This window comes from Populus alba, chromosome 1 (assembly GCF_005239225.2).
Source record: "Populus alba chromosome 1, ASM523922v2, whole genome shotgun sequence".
Taxonomy (NCBI): Eukaryota; Viridiplantae; Streptophyta; class Magnoliopsida; order Malpighiales; family Salicaceae; genus Populus; species Populus alba.
The window spans coordinates 44,269,489-44,286,326 of NC_133284.1; the positions used below are offsets into that span (position 1 = coordinate 44,269,489).

At 38.2% G+C, this 16,838-nt stretch overlaps 1 protein-coding gene and 1 pseudogene across 1 annotated transcript; both read right to left on the reverse strand.

Moving 5' to 3' along the window:
* Positions 1 to 3,630: 3,630 nt before the first annotated feature.
* LOC118043392 (chloroplast envelope quinone oxidoreductase homolog) lies at positions 3,631 to 6,430 on the reverse strand (annotated as a pseudogene).
* Positions 6,431 to 15,535: 9,105 nt separating this feature from the next.
* On the reverse strand, positions 15,536 to 16,787 carry LOC118043393 (epidermis-specific secreted glycoprotein EP1). The gene has a single exon (XM_035051359.2). It carries the CDS (start codon positions 16,733 to 16,735, stop codon positions 15,806 to 15,808), a length of 930 nt encoding a protein of 309 aa, XP_034907250.1. The 5' UTR covers positions 16,736 to 16,787; the 3' UTR covers positions 15,536 to 15,805.
* Between the last annotated feature and the right edge of the window lie 51 nt (positions 16,788 to 16,838).

Here is a 16,838-nt window from a genome sequence, read left to right on the forward strand (position 1 = left end):
CATACCCAACCCACAACTATTCCAAGCAAAAATATTCATAGGTAGATCAAAACCATGACAGAGCAAAACTTAGCAAGTTAAGAAACTTACAACTGATTGACTGATTTCCACTCGTCTACTTCTCTGTCAATGTTCCCCCGAACTCCCTCTTCATACCCTATAAGATCTTGGAATGGTCCCAAGCCCAAAGCCGCTGCATCATGTAACATTTCCAGGGTTTCCTTATCTATATCAAAACCATCAGCTTGATTATTCTCACAGGTTGTCTGGAACTGGACATTGCCTTGCTTAATTCCCGAATTGAGGGAATCAGAAGAGACACATTTCTCAGTAGTGTTAGCTACACTACCATTAGCTTGCAACAATTTTATTTTCCTGGATTTGCTTCTAGCATTCCTGTTGTTTTCGTTGATCGCTTCTGAGGAGGCCTCTTGGCTGCACTGAGAGTTCAAAAGGGTTGGTAGATGAGCCTGTGTATCACTAGTCTCTGTATCCATGGATGCATGATTAGAGGTAATATCTTCATGTTGATCAGTAGATGACTTAATAGAAGGGGGTGAGCCGTTTTCTTTTTGAGATGTGTTGTTGAATGAGTCAGGAACAATATCTGATGTGTCATTAAGAGCCAAAGCATGCCTGTTTTTCTTCCCCTTCTTCCCTTTTCTGTATGTATATTTAGGGCCAAGTCTTCTGGTTCGTCTAAGCTTTTTCCTTTTTTTTTCCTGTAGTTCCATTTCCACTACTTCTTGGGGCTCTGCCAGGTCACGTATGAAATCAGAGAATGAGTTACATGAGTTTATTGCCTTGTTGATTAGCCTTGTTCCTTTCACCTGGCCTGTGATTCCGTTATTTACAAGGCCCACTCTTGTAACTGAATGCGCTGAGACATCTGTGTTGCTATCACTGTTGGTTGCCCCTTCATCACGTGTTTCTTTTGTTTCAGGAAAAAGGTAGGCAATTTTTGAACTTGTGTCAGTATGATCCAAGTTGTTTGTTGGTCCAGTGTACCCTTGATAGAGAATGAGAGAGAAATCACTATCCGTATCCGCCTTTTGTTGCTGTGTTAAAATAATGTCTGTTGCACAATGATCACCGTCAGTGTCAGTAATCTTTGTGCTCGCTGCCGTAACCTCATCTGAAGCTGTAAATTCACTGCATAACTCTTCATCTGATGTTTGAATACCTGTTGCACCCATTGAATGTTTGATTGTAGACAGCATGGGACTAAAATCCGGTTTCATTTCCATGATTGAGATTTCGAATTCGTCGCCATCTAGAACCAGCAAAACATGTTCATTTAGTGTCTCAAATGAGGTTGTGCTTAGCAGCACTTTAACTCCTGTGAGAGATCCTTGGCTCACGCTGGTAATGTCATATCCAAGCATTTTCCCTGCTTTCTCAATAATGGATTCAATACATCTGCGATTCCATCCTATCAAAGGTAATCCTAATATGGACACCCACACAAATCTGTCTATGGCTTTAGCTCTTTTTTCCCATGGTTTCAAATGAAAGAATGATGTTTCCAAAACAGAGGATCCATTTACCAGCTCTTTCTCCATAGATTCTCTATTTGTAAAGGTGATGACTGCTTGGCTTACTCCCAAAAAACGAAACCCAACTGTCTGCTTGACATTTTTTAGCACCATATGCTCAAGCTGAGCATAGTCCACATCTGTGGCTATGAATCCCACTAAACTTCTCTGAAGCCATTCCTTGTCATCGGGGATAGACTCATACGTCACTGTTTTCTTTGGATGCTTTGTGATAGAAAGAGCTTCAACGAAGGTCCGGGTGTCTCTGAAGGTGAGTTTTGGGCATGGTTTTTTGGTTGTGGTTTTTATAACAAGGTCTGTTTTTTTGTCTAGAGGTTTCTGAAATCTGACCGGGTTTGCACGAATTTTGTATGAATCGAACCAGATAAGGTTCAAGCTGTCACAAATGTCTGATTCTTTTAAGGTGGAGAGGAAGGAAACAAACCCAAACCGTCTCCCTAGTGATGTTTTTTTCCTGGAGACATAAAGATTGGTAACAGGACCAATCTTTGCAAGCGTCTTTTTGAGGTCATGATAATCTAACCATGATGGGAAACGTTCAATAAAGAACTTAGAAGGGGTAAAGGTCGGGAAGGTTGTGTTAGAAGAAAGCTTATTAACGTTCTGGACGTTTATTGTGTGGTGCACAGGTCTCGGTAGGCTTAGTGTAACAGGGAAGGTTGTGTTTAAAGGTGTTTGAGAGGCTGTATTATTCAGGTGAGGTTTGAGTAACGTTGCTACGGTCTGGTTTGCAGGGGTGAGCGAAGGCTTTTTGGTTGGGAGCATTTTGGGAAATCTTGTTATTGTATCGTTGTTCTTTGGGCTAGGAATACTGCAATTGTGTTTAGAGGGTGGTTGCTGTTTTGGGCAGAGATGGTTGTTGGAAAGGGATTTTTGATTGTTTGTTGGTTTGTGGGATTTTGGAAATCAAACCTGCGATGGGGAGGCTGTGTTTTGGGTGTTTTGGTGTTGGTTTGTGGGATGTTTAGTGGTTGAGGGGGTGATGTTAGCTTTGGGTGTTTTGGGTTTCGGATTGAAAGTCATGACAGATTCCGGACAGAGCTTCAAACATCAATTACTCACGAACAATTCAATCAATATCAAATCCCAACGGTACAAAGATAAACACACATCTTATGCAGCATATATCCAAATATCAGCTCAAGTTAACGGTTGGATCTCCCTAGATCGGAGTTAGACCAAAACTGACCTGAGATTGACGAGCCACCATTTAGACATTCATAAAACTTTGCTGGAAGGGTTTCATCTCATCTCCACCGTTCAGAATGTTTAATAAAACCATAAGCATAACATATCCAAAATTCAGATTGATCCAACGGTATAAAAGTGAGAAAAAGGCCGGCGGAGCTTACTGTTCCGAGAGTGGTTTGTCCAGAAATCTTCAAACAATTAGATTTCTTAAACGGCAGCATATATGAACGATCCCTCCGGTCTGGATGTAGGAACTATGGAGACACATAACATACCCAAAAATCAAGTTGATCCAACGGTAGAATAATGAGATATCGGCCGACGACAGTGACAGATCTGGTCTGGGCGATGACGAAGGTGGTGGCTGGCCAAAACTTCCCCTCCACTTCTGTTTTCTGTTGGGTTATTTCTAGTCGTTCTTCACTGTTTCACCTTGCGCGTCGCGATCTATCAAGTAGCTGAGGCTGGAACGCTGGAGTTGCAGCTTGTTCACGGTGCTGTGCAGGGCTTGGAGAGGTCCACGGTGCTACTGATGAAGAAGCTACTGACGAGCCAGTGTAGAGCTGATTCTACGAGATGCCACTGCTGGAAGTGTTCATGGAGCCTCACAGCTGCACTGCGGAGGAGGAATGGTTGGAACTCTGGAGCTGTCGCTGGAGAAGAAGAGACGCTTACTTATATAACCATTGACATCGTTAATTAAAACTATAATCAAAATGCGCGATTCAGGCAGGAATATAAATTTCAATTTTCTTGGCCGAGTAAAAACAATTTTCTGTTTTCATTTTAACTCGTTGGAGGGGCACCTACAATATTTGGCCCCTGAGGAACGGTCTCAGGTAATTAAATAAATAATATTATCACATAAAAAAGGCATTCAACATTGAGGAACAAACGTAAACAATATATAGTGATGAAATCCAAACCCAAACCCTATCATTTACAGATATATCAAGTAAAAAAAAAAAAAGATGTGCAGGATCGCACATCGTAAAATGTCTCTTCAGCTGTGTGTACCATCGAATCTACATGGTCAACGCAAGAACTCATAATAATACAAACATTTTAACAAGTCAAGCACTTTATTTTCATTCATGGCTCCACAATTATCTTCCCAGTTGCATGACCATCGATAACCTTAGCCCAAGCATCTTCAGCCTTGCTTAATGGATGCTTTGAGTCGATCACTGTTTTAAGCTTCCCTTCCTTTACCAGATTAACAAGACATTTCAGGTCCTCACCCTTGGGAGTAAGAAGCAGCGGTATTAGCTGCTTCTTGGAGAAAGTAAGTTTCTTCACAGCAGAAGTAATCATGGTACTGGGGCTAGGAGATATATGTACGTATAACCTTCCCATTTTCACTCAGATTTGGCTCAAAAGTACTCCATGGAATTCCTGGACTTCCTGGTGCGCAGTGGATCACAGCATCATATTTCTTACCAGATGGGCTCTTCAGAGCTGCTCCTTCAGGGGTTTTGTAATCCAGAACCTCATCAGCCCCCAAGTCCCTGACAAATTCAAGGTTACGAGCCCCGCAAGTGGCTGTCACATAAGTGTTTCCGAGCTTTGCTAGCTGAACTGCATAGTGACCCACGCCACCTGAGGCAGCAGTGATCAGAATATTTTTCTGGATTCCACTTCCATCAAGCTGGACCCCAGCACATTTGGTGAGAGCCTCGTAAGCTGTGAGCCCTGCAATAGGCAGGCCTGCAGCTTCAGCTGCTGAAACTTCAGGTGGCCTTGCAACCGACAAGCTCTTCTTAGCCACTGCGAATTCAGCTAGTCCACCTCCACTCTGATATTAGGATTACATAAAACACTTAATCAAAGAAGCAGAACGAAACAAAATTCAGAGACCAAAAACACATAAGATTGCCAGATGCTAAAATGCACTACTCTCCATATGTGTGCAACCAGATTAACAGCAGGTGCCAATTACGTCCCATGTCCATACTCTTACATAACACTAGTTAATGTTATACAAGATCCAGGAGCAAGGCATTTAAGCAAAATAATTTCCATAATGCACCTCCAGTTGGCAATATTACAAACTAGTAAAACTCGAACTTCATAAACATCAAAGGCTTTGACCTGTTTGCTTTAGCCAAAAAGAGCAGTTACAATGATGTCATTAAGGCATAGGATTATGTGAGAGGAAGGTTGGCTCCCGTTGTGTACATAGCCATTAAACCGAAAAGGATAAACTAAAGGTAATGCCTCACCAACGTAAATCATTTGAAAAACTACAAATTAAGACAAGGAAAAAAATAATAATGAAGGAGCACTTACAGAGGCGCCAAGCACAGCTACAACTTTGTCACCAGTTTTGAAATCTTCAACTCCTGGTCCAACCGCCACAACCTCTCCCGCTATATCAAGGGCTGTTGCGATAGAGATTTTTGCAGCCAAAAAGCAAATGCGGCGTGTGTGTGTGAATGCATGCTCGGCAAACACAGAATATTGCTAAGACTATGAAATTAATTTATTAGTATGAGATTCAAAGAATGTTATGCACATGGATCACGAGCTATCTTTGGGAAGGGTGCTGGGAATATAGTTTAAATCAGTTGCTTCTCCGTCTATACTCGCTTTCAAAGTTATGGTGTGAGCCACTGAACTGATAGAATGGTGTAAGTCCTAGAGCAGTGACTGCAACTACCCTCTTCTTAAGCTTTTAGATTGCCCGAACCACACCAACTAAATCACCCACAGGTCATCAGAACTGAAAGAGTGTAACTATGAAAAGGAAACCATCTGCCAAACAATACCCAAGAAGAACAAAAATTCCCAAAACTTTGATATCACAGGCAAATATTTGAAACTGTTGAGCATGGATTATTGTATTCACAAAGTCATATAACATAAAAGATTATTGTATTTCAAAGTTCTCTCATTCTGAATGGTAAACAAAGGAACAATAAATCCCATTTTAAAATCAGTTAAGATGCAACAGTCGAACACTTAAAATCCAAAAAAATATTATGCTTAAGCACCCAAAGGAAGATAATCATGCAATCAACTAACATTATCAAGAATAACTTGCTTGCGGTTAGAAACTGGAGAGTGTAAAATAATTAGTAGAATAGATCCTACACACACAAAATATATCCACACCAAGTGATGAATTACCGGGGATGTAAGGGAAACTTCTAGGCAGAAAAGGGCGCGCCATATGGGTTTAGACTAGCTGCTTCTAACTTGAGCAAAACCTCGTCTTTCTTGGCACTAGGAACTGGAACCTCAGCATGCTGCAAGAAGCAAGAGAAACTAGTTATATAATAGTAACCCGTAGTTCATACATCAATGCCTTTTCATCCGGCAACAAAGAATCTGACCAAACCTCACAAGTAATAAACTGTAATTCAGTGTTGTTATTATTATCACAACATTTAATCCAGAAACAAAAATCTAACCTTCATTTCCATAACCTAACAATTAGCTAGTAATACAGAACCAGCTAAGTACTGGCCATCACAGAAAAGTGACATAATTACGCTAACAAATATGCAGGTTTTTGTTTTAGAATAGAACCTTTAAACCGGCGGCGCCTCCGCCATAGCTATCATACTGCAAGGCATGCATTAGCTTCCGTGCCATGTCCATTAGAAGCAATGCGACAGACAGAGAAACAAAGAAGGAGGGAAGGAAGAAAGGAGGCAGGCAGATAAAAGGAAATACTTGGTGTAGGAGAGTAGGCGTGGCTTTGCGGTGTTCACTCTTTAAATAGGTGTCACAATTACCAAATAGAAATGACAAACTCTAGTATCTATCACTATCATCAGCCTTCTGCCTTTTTTTATTATTATTATTGGAAGCAACTAGATACATGTCAGGATATGTGACCCGTTCTCAGATGAATACAATGCATAGATTAGTTTACGTGTGCTTCGCGCTACGCCCAGAGGATGATTTTACTATTATTAACATGTTTCATGTTGATGATATTCTGTTCAAGGGTAGTAATTTTGTTATATTCCATCACCTTATACGGTTACTTCGCTCTGAGTTCAATACCAAGTTGAGAATAATGGAATGTATTGGGTTGTGCCTTAGCCAACCTTCATATTTATATAGAGGTAACAGAACACTGCAGTAACTGTAATGATTACAACATTCTATATTAGAATCATATTTTGATAGATACATGAGTAACTATAATGATTACAACATCCTATATTAGAATCTTATTCTATAATATGCCCCCTCAAGCTGAGGGTGGGGGATCAACCCAAAGCTTGAATCGAAAAGCAGTAAAGGATGCAACAGGAAGCGGTTTAGTGAAGACATCGACAAGTTGATCCCGAGAGGGAACAAAACGAATCTGAATTTCTTTCTTGGCAACACGGTCACGGACAAAGTGATAATCCACTTCAACATGCTTAGTACGAGCATGAAAGATAGGATTTGCTGAGAGATAGGTAGCACCAAGATTATCACACCAAATGGTAGGGGTAGAGATTGAGGAAACTTGCAAATTTGTTAACAAGTATTGAAGCCAAATGACTTCAGCTGTACCATCAGCAAGGGCTATATACTCAGCCTCAGTAGAGGAGCGAGCAACAGTGCGTTGCTTGCTGGATTTCCAAGAAATCGGCGTCTGACCAAAAAAGACAAGATAGCCGCCCGTAGACTTGCGATCATCAATACTACCAGCCCAATCTACATCTGTAAAGCCATGTAGAGCAAAAGAGGAGCCTCGAGTGATATGGAAACCATAAGATGCCGTACCTTTAAGATAGCGTAAAATACGTTTGACAGCGGCCCAATGAGAATCTATAGGAGCATGCATAAACTGACAGACTATGTTAACAGCAAAGCATATATCTGGACGGGTGAAGGTAAGATATTGAAGAGCACCCATGATTTGACGAAATCGTGTAGGATTAGAGAATGAATGATCCGGTAATAAAATGACTTTCGAAGGGGGGACTGGAGTATCAATTGGTTTACAGGAAGTCATACCAGCTTGGGTGAGGATGTCAAGAATATATTTATGTTGAACAAGGCGCGCTTTATAGCTCTCAATACTACCATTAACACGACATTTGATCCGATATACCCATCTACTACCAACAACGTTCATCGAAGGATGAAATGGAACCAAAGACCAAGTGCGATTTTCGCGTAAAGCGGCAATGTCATCACACATAGCATTATGCCAAACTGCATACCGGTCAGCATCAGAGAATGCAAAAGGCTCAGAAGAGGGAGAATACAATACCCGTGTGGAGGTAGAAGTAGCGGTAGCGGAAGCAACCAGATTAGCTGTCTTCGGCTGCCGCGGTCTAAGAGTTATAGGATGTCTGTTGTGTGCTGGTGGAGACGCAGGGGAAGACGGTTGTAGTGAGGAGACCTGTGGCAGCTAATAAGAAGACAAATCAACCATAAGTTGCAGACCAGTGGGAGAGGATGATAAAGAAGCAGCCTTAAGCACAAGACTATTAACAGAGGAGGGGCTGGAGGTAGAGACTGAAGCTGCAGGAGTGCTGGCCAGGAAGGGTGAAGCAGAGGAGGGACTAGAAAGTGCCCCAAGACCATGAGGAGAGGAGACCAGTTGATGATCTGAACCTGCATCATAAGGGTTAGATAAACAAGCATGGGATGATGGCCAAGGGATGGGTGGAGGCTGTGGTTGGGTGGCTGTTTGGAGTGGCAAAGTGGAGTGTTGTGGGCTATTTGGGTGGCTAGTGAAAGTGGGTAGCGGTGGGTGGTTTAGCAGATTTGGGAGGGTGACAGTAGCGGGTGGGGTGGGGATTATGGTGGAGACCTTTGCAATCTGTTCAGAATTATCAAATGGAAACACATGTTCATGGAAGCGGACATGACGGGAAATATAAATATGGTGAGATGCAATGTCAAGACATCGATAACCAAAATGCGAGGAACTATATCCAAAAAACACACATGGAGAGGAACAAAAATCCAATTTATGATTATTATATGGACACAGAAAAGGAAAACAGAGACACCCAAAGGTATGCAAAAAATGATAATCAGGAGACCGTTCAAATAAACAATCAAACGGAGAGCGATGGGCAAGAATAGGAGTAGGCATGCGATTTATAAGATAAACAGAGGTTTCAAAAGCATAATTCCATAATCGAAAAGGTGCTTTACATTGTCCTAAAAGAGTAAGACCTGTTTCCATAATATGCCTATGACGACGCTCTACTGTTCTATTTTGTTCATGAGTGTGGGGATAAATCAGACAATGATGAATACCAATGGTCTGAAAAAATATGGATAGTTTTCGGTATTCACCACCCCAATCAGTTTGAACAGATTTTATTTTTAATAAAAATTGACGTTCGACAAGAGTCTGAAATTGATGAAAAACAGAGTAAACATCAGACTTGGCAACGAGAGGATAATACCATACATATTTAGTATAAGCATCAACAAAGATAACAAAATAACGATAGCCATCTGAAGAAAAAAGAGGAGCAAGGCCCCATACATCACTAAAAATTAATTTAAGTGGAGCAAAAGTTTTGTGACCTGTAGATCCTAAAGACAAACGCGATAATTTTTCTAAAGGACAACTTTGACATTGAAAATTAAGACGTTTGTTGTTACAAATGATCTTATTTTTCAAGATTAACAATTGAAAAATACGTGAAGTAGGATGACCTAGTCGATGATGCCATAAATCGACAAAGGCAGAAGTGCAGGGAGACTAATAGGCTTGAGGAACTGACGTGACGGAAGACTTGGTCAGGGCATAGAGACCATCTTTACTCTGACCTGAGAGGAGGACTTTATGGGTGTTGAAATCCTTGACATAAAACACACGAGGGTGAAATTCAAAATAAACATTATTATCAAGACAAAATTTCTTAACAGAGAGCAGAGGTTTTGTGATTGCAGGAACATGAAGAACATTAGATAAGGTGAAAGAACGATGTGGTGTATATATTTTTATATGACCAAGATAAGATATAGGAAGGCCTTTACCATCACCAACATGCAAATTATCATTACCAAAATACGATTCTAAAGCGGTCAAGGTAGCAAGATCAGGTGTGACGTGTTGATTGGCACTGGTATCTGGAAACCAATCAACAGAACCGGTTGAGGAGAGATTACGCTGCACCAGGTTGGCAGTAGGTTGTTGGCCATAACCTCGCTGCTGGAATTGAGGGCAATGGGGAGCTGTATGACTGAAATTCTGACACAGTTGGCAGCGTGGATTCTGCCCCCTATTGCGCTGCCAACAGCCCTGCCTATTGTCACCAAAGGAGGAGTTTTGGGAGCTGCGGTGATCAGGTCTGGAGCTAGCAAATTGGTTGCCTCTGTTGTTGGACTGGTTGGGACGCCAACCACTGTTGAAACGGCCCCTGCTGCGGCCAGAATTGCCAAAAGTCTGGCGCTGCGCAACAAGAGCAGAAGATGGAATGCTGGGTGTAGACAGCAGAGGAGCATGTATGGCAAAAGAAGATTTGTGAAGAAATTCATGTGTGAGGAGATGGTTGTGAAGATCTGCATATGATAAAGGTTCAGCCTTGGTAATAAGACTGGTAACTAAGTCTTTAAACTCTCCCCGAAGACCACTAAACACATATAAATTGAAATCTTCAAGCGAAACTGGTCGACCAGCAGCGGCCAATTCATCAAATAAGGCCTTCGCTTTTTGCATAAATTGAGTTACTGATTAATCACCTTGTCGAAGATCCTGAAGAGAGCCGTGAAGTTGCATAATACGAGAGTTGGAGGTGGAAGCGAGATTTTGCTCAAGAGTGCCCCAAGCTGAACAAGAACTTTGATAGCCAACAACAAGATGCAAAACTTCCATAGATAGGAAGGAAAGAAGAGCACTTAGAATGAGTTGGTCATGTTGTTTCCAGGTTTGAAAAAGCGGATTTACCTGAAGAGAGATACCATCATGGGCAAGAACATGTGTTGATGAACATGTGTTGGAGCCATCAACAAAACCAAAAACTCCTTGGCCTAGGAGATAAGGTAGCATTTGCATACGCTAATATAAATAATTGGTGTTTGTTAATTTGAGGGAGATGACTTGATGAGTGTGAGAAAGGGAGATAATGCTTGCGGCAGTAGAGGCAGCAGACGTGGGCTGCAAGAGGAGGCGTTCACCAGCCATGGCAGAGGAGAATCGAGGCGGTGACACAGCAGAAGAAAGCAAAGGAGCCGCTGCAAGAGAAGAGGGCTGCACTGTCGGAGAAGAAGAAAGCTGGACTACTGGTGCTGCAAAATTTGATGTATGTGGCAGCTGTTCCATTGAAGAAGGGAGGCTGGGAGGCTGGGAGAAAAGTAGGTTTAATTTATTTTAGGGTTTTGTAGCTCTGATACCAAGTTGAGAATAATGGAATGTGTTGGGTTGTGCCTTAGCCAACCTTCCTATTTATATAGAGGCAGCAGAACACTGCAGTAACTATAATGATTATAACATCCTATATTAGAATCTTATTCTATAATATTAACATGTTTTTCCTGTAGATGCACGTCTAAACCTAATCTATTTAACCTTTATTTTTTCTTATATAAATAAGAGGAGTTAAGCCAAGGTTCTCTTGATGGTTAATTAATAATGTTTGTTCATTCTCTCAAAAAATAATTTTTTGAGAGTTCACATTTTAAGGTAAAATTTATTAAATTACTTAGAATGTAGGTAGAGAATGCTTTTTTAAGATGATTCCGATGAATGCACGAAATCTATGTGGAGAGTATAGTTTTTAGAAATGTATGAAGAGAAATTTAAATGTACAAAAGGATTTAATTTCTAATAATATAAAAGTTTTTATTGAAATACTCTTATAGCTGAATAAATAAATAAAAAATAAACTTAGAGGAAGTCATTAATAGTCGCCCATTAAAAAGTACTATATTCTAAATAGTGTTTTATGAAAATTTATTTTTTATATGTTTTTATATCATTTTAATGTGTTAATATTAAAAATAATTTTTTTAAAATAAAAAATGTATTTTAATATATTTTTAAATAAAAAATAATTTAAAAAAAACCATTATCACACTTTTAAATACCCCTTAAACAGAGTAATCACTATTTTATTGCAAAAGAAGAGTTTCAAGATCCTTGCTCCAAATTGAATACATCCACAACACAGTTGCCCTATAATTGAAACACTGGACAACGCATGTTGTTTGACCTGCTATCATCAATCAAATTGGATTTAAATTGAAAAAAAAAAAAAAAAACAGTAGTCATGTGCATTATGCTTAGCATATGTAGTTACCACCGATACAATTCGTGGTCTGCTAACACATATAATTACTAAAAAAGGCTCTACGCACATATAATTTATTAATTAAAGCTTATAACAAGCGAATAATGACCTAAATATTGCTGTAAATTGGATCTATTCTTCAAAAACTGGAATTGGACCACCTATGCAATCTGGATTGTTCACCACCACTTCAATTTGAAAAAAGAATTCGTTAGCCACCAAATTTGATTCATAGATGCCTTCCTCGAACTCAGCTTCATAGTTGAAAAACTTGAAAAAAGTTGGATTCAAAACGATCGCATTTCTCATGCATAGTTTGACCAACCCTTCTACTTGAAAGATGTAATGGTTGGATTCAAAATGATCGCATTCAAACTGAAGAAGTTTGATGTCAATGCAACTAAATGTTGTTGTACCTCAGCGTTAATGCATAAAACATGTCTATAACAAACGACTAAATGCAGAAAACTCAACTAAATGTCTATGCAAACATGGCTCTATTGTTTATGGGTTTTCTTTACCAGAAGCAGTTACGAGCTACTTTTTATAGACTTGTGGTTGTACTACAATTAATGATGGGATCTATCAGTGCAAAATTGTGGTAAGATCATTACCAAACAATAATATTTATAACAGCGGATGAACCTCATCCACAGCCACAATATTAAACAGCATCTATGTGCTGTACCTCAACGTTACTGCTCATCATCCACTTATGTCTTCACTTCACAGACAACATCCCCCTCTCCGTTGCTATCTGTTCTTTATTTGCTTCCATTCCAAGTCCATTGTCCATTGATCTATGCGCTAATTTCTATAGAATATCACTAAATATCAACAAAAGCTCTCGCTCTTGTAGAAAAGAAAAGGAGGGCAAAAAGTAATAACAGTAATACCACCTATAATTTGTCTATCTAATAGTGATGAAAACAATGAAGCACAAAAAAATGATATAGACTGAAATAATTGGCGGGCTTAGGTACTTGAGTGCCAACCTGCCTAGTTCTTGAGAGCTATTCGAAATCTTAATCTCTTTTCCAAATAAGTTCTTGAGAATGGGATGCTCTGCTTTTTACGAAAATTCATGTTAAAATTCAAAATTAACATCGGAGGATAATAAAGATACTATGTATACTAATGTCCTCAAAGAACTCACAATTTAAGCAAATAGGATGCGTATGCCGTGGACGCCTCTCTGTGTTCTCTTCCAATCAAATTTCTATTTGATACAAAATCTATTTAATCTACTGGGTGTACCTCTCTCAAGTAAAATTACATCAAAAATAGAATATATATCTATATATATATATATATATACACACCCAAAATAAACATCCTTCAATTAATTATTAGACAGAGTTGAATTGCAAGATTTTCATTGGCAATAACTTAATTGGAGACTTGAAGAAACAATAAGGACCAAATCATGTAAAGACTAGGCAAACTGTTTACAATTTATTTTAGAATGCACTTATAAGAAATATTATAGGTATACTATATAGGAAATATTATAGTCATACTCTTATGTGTAACCTCTACCATTACTATTATATATTGCCCTATACATATATATAGAGAACATTGGTTAACCAATAGGTTAACACTCCTAATTATAAAGCTAAATTTTAAGATAATTCAATATTAAAGGATGAAATCTGAAAAAACAAAATGACAAAAAAATCACTGAGTCAATCCAAGTTAGTATGACAAATTCGTAACCCAAGTCATGAGGCTAGGCCAAAAAAAATAAAGAAGTTTGATCTTTCATAAATCTAATATTAAATGATAAAATTAAAAAAATAAATTGATGTGAAAAATAAAATAAAAAAATCAAAGTCAATTCGTGTTAAAATTTCATAACAGTGGCCTAAGTCATAAGACTAGGATCAACACATTAAAAAAATTATGAAGTTCAATTTTTCAACCAATCCAATATTGAAGATAAAATTAAAAAATAAAAAATCAATTAAAAAAACAACTAAAAGAATAAGGATCAAATTTAATATAAAATAAAATAATAAGTGGATGGAATTGAAAAACAAATATAATCAAGAAAAGGATTTAAAAATAGCAATAAAAAAATAAAAACTAAAATTTATATAAAAATTATATAGCATCAAATATTAAGAAATAAAATTAAAATAAAAAATCAAGACAGATATAAAGCAACCAAAAAAATGAGAACTACAAATAAAAACAAAATGGGAGGACTTTGGCTGGGTTAGCATGAAGTTTAATGACAGGAGAGATAATGATAGAGGAGAGAAAAAATTCAACTAACGCTAAACTATTGTGAACCACCTTATACGTGGTGTCCCATTGAATGAGTTGCTACTCGATGCTTTAGATGACACGGAGGTTAGCTATTTTTGGTCACTATGAGGCACTATAGGAGTGGCCCATAGAGTGTAGGCGCCTCCCATGTAACAACCACAATTTCTTAAATACATAATCACATGACTATCCTTTAGGTTAATCCTGAAATGATGATGATTTTCTTTTTAATTTCATTCATTCTAAAGGTATATTCTAGTTATTTATTTATAAACTTATCAAAATTTCAATAAAGTTTTCTTTATATTTAGATCATGCTAAATTATCAACAAACTTCTTTCTCATCACCATTTATCAACACGAATCATGATTCAATCATCCTAAACCTTATCTCATCTCATTGAAATCAGGGTTTCCAAATATATATAAATTTTTATGATGCACAAAACATGTTGTTTACATCAACATATGCATCAATATTTGTTCAAAAAATAATCAAAAGTATTATAGATAGTTAGTTTTAGCGATATAAAGATGTGAATTTATATGTTATATGATCCAAAAATATATAGAATTATGTTATATATTATTTTGATACCATATGAATTACATAGTTAAACCTAAATAAAAAGTAAAAGGAAATGGTTCACTAATCAGCCTTAGGATGAGAACATGTATCAGCCAAATATTTTAGTTATTGCATTTAATTACAAAATATTTTAAATAATTAGTCTCATGCACAACTATTTTACCTATTAGTTCATTCCTTAAAACAATTTAATTCATTACCATGTTCTCAAATCATGCATATCAATCATGTATATATTATATTCTCAGAGTTCAAATTCCCTAACAGTCAAATAACTTCTTCCAAAATTTAATTGAATTTTGATTTCAAATTTCAAATCAATATTGCAGAAACTTAAGGTTTTCTTAGACACATCCCCATTCATTTATATGATCATCAATCTCATTATGTAATTCATACATATAACATGGTCATAATTGTTTATTAACAACTTTGGTCCCCTTTTCTTCTTCATTTCTTTCAAGGTTGGCTTCTTTAACAATACATTTCAACAATTTTCTTTCCATTTTCGTATTCCATTTTTAATTTCATCATATATTATAAGAGTACAAAAATACATGTCGATCTACTTGATTCATCCATCTTCTCAAAGAATATAAGACTCGCCCCCCCACCCCCACCCCCCTGTATAAGGGAAAAACACCAAAAATCCATTCAGGTTTTTCTTCATAATGCATTCATCAATAACTATCTTATCTATATCCTAGCATAACAATGTCAAGAACAACAATTCAATTCCTTTTTATTCTTCTTGGCCAACTATAGGCTTCCTTTCAAATTTTTGTAGAAAGGGCGTACCCTTTCTAAAATACAAAAATCTCATTTATTAGTGTAGTCGACAATCAACTAAGAAAAAAAAAAAAAAAAACCTTCCAATCTTTATCTAAGGAACAAAATAACAGTGACCCCATTTTACTAGCTTTTCTTATTGATTAGGAGCCTTTATGTAACCCACATGAGTAGAATTTAATTATAAGCAACTTGATTGGTCAAGGTTTACCACCAGGGAAGAGAGTGAAGGTGACTTCCCAGGCCCCTATGTCCACTTTATCATTGTAAGTGTAGACCTTCACATTTCCGTCTACTCCGAGTCGAAGGAATGACAATGTGCTGTTGTATTTGGGTGTAGCGAGTATGGCATTCCCTCCAGTAGAGAACTCCAAAGCCAAATCATAGGAAAATCCCTCCTCTGTCACGGGTTCGCTTTGGAATGTAACGTATTGTAAACGACCATTCTTAACAGTAAACCTATCAGATGTGTAGTAAAGCTTGGATTTTGAGGAGCTTGGGCTCTTGTAATAAATGGCCAATCTCTTGGGCTCCATTACCAGGCTATACGCTCCATTTGAGTTTTGCTTCTCAGAGCGTCGACTCACAAGCCTAGCTGCACCTCCAGCGCGCAGAGACTGACCCACCAACAAGGTATCAGTGGGATAGTCAAAACTTTGCCAAATAAAGTAGCCCTTTACGTCTTGAAGAACCATGTTACCGTTGGGTTGCACTTGGAAGTGAACCACTCCTTTATTAGCAGTGTTGGTTTGCCAAGCAATCCTGCCATCAGCATCCGCCAGCACAAGGTTTCCATCCTCTCCAAAGGTGAGGGTGGCGTTTTCTCCAACAGGGTTTCCCCGGTTGGCTTCCCATACCCAACGCATTGTTGATGTAGACCTGACGGTACCCATGCGCAGAGCAAGGGTGAATGCATTAGGGGTGGTGTTATAAAAGCAAAGCTGGAAAGGAGAATTGAAAGGATCTAGGACTCGATAATTTGCACCATACTCTACAATATAATCCCCGAATTCTCCTTCATTCACATATTTAAATGTGGAAGATAGAGGGACACTCACTGCTGTAGCCTGTGCAATTATGGAAATGATTGAGAGCAATGCCAAAAGAGAGACTCTAAGCTGGGAAGACATTGTTTTTTTCTAATTAGGTTCTTGGATGGAATGGTTTGAACATGTGAAATCAAGGCCTGCAGGTTTCCCTTTTATAGCAGTTAAAGGTGGCTTTAATAAATCA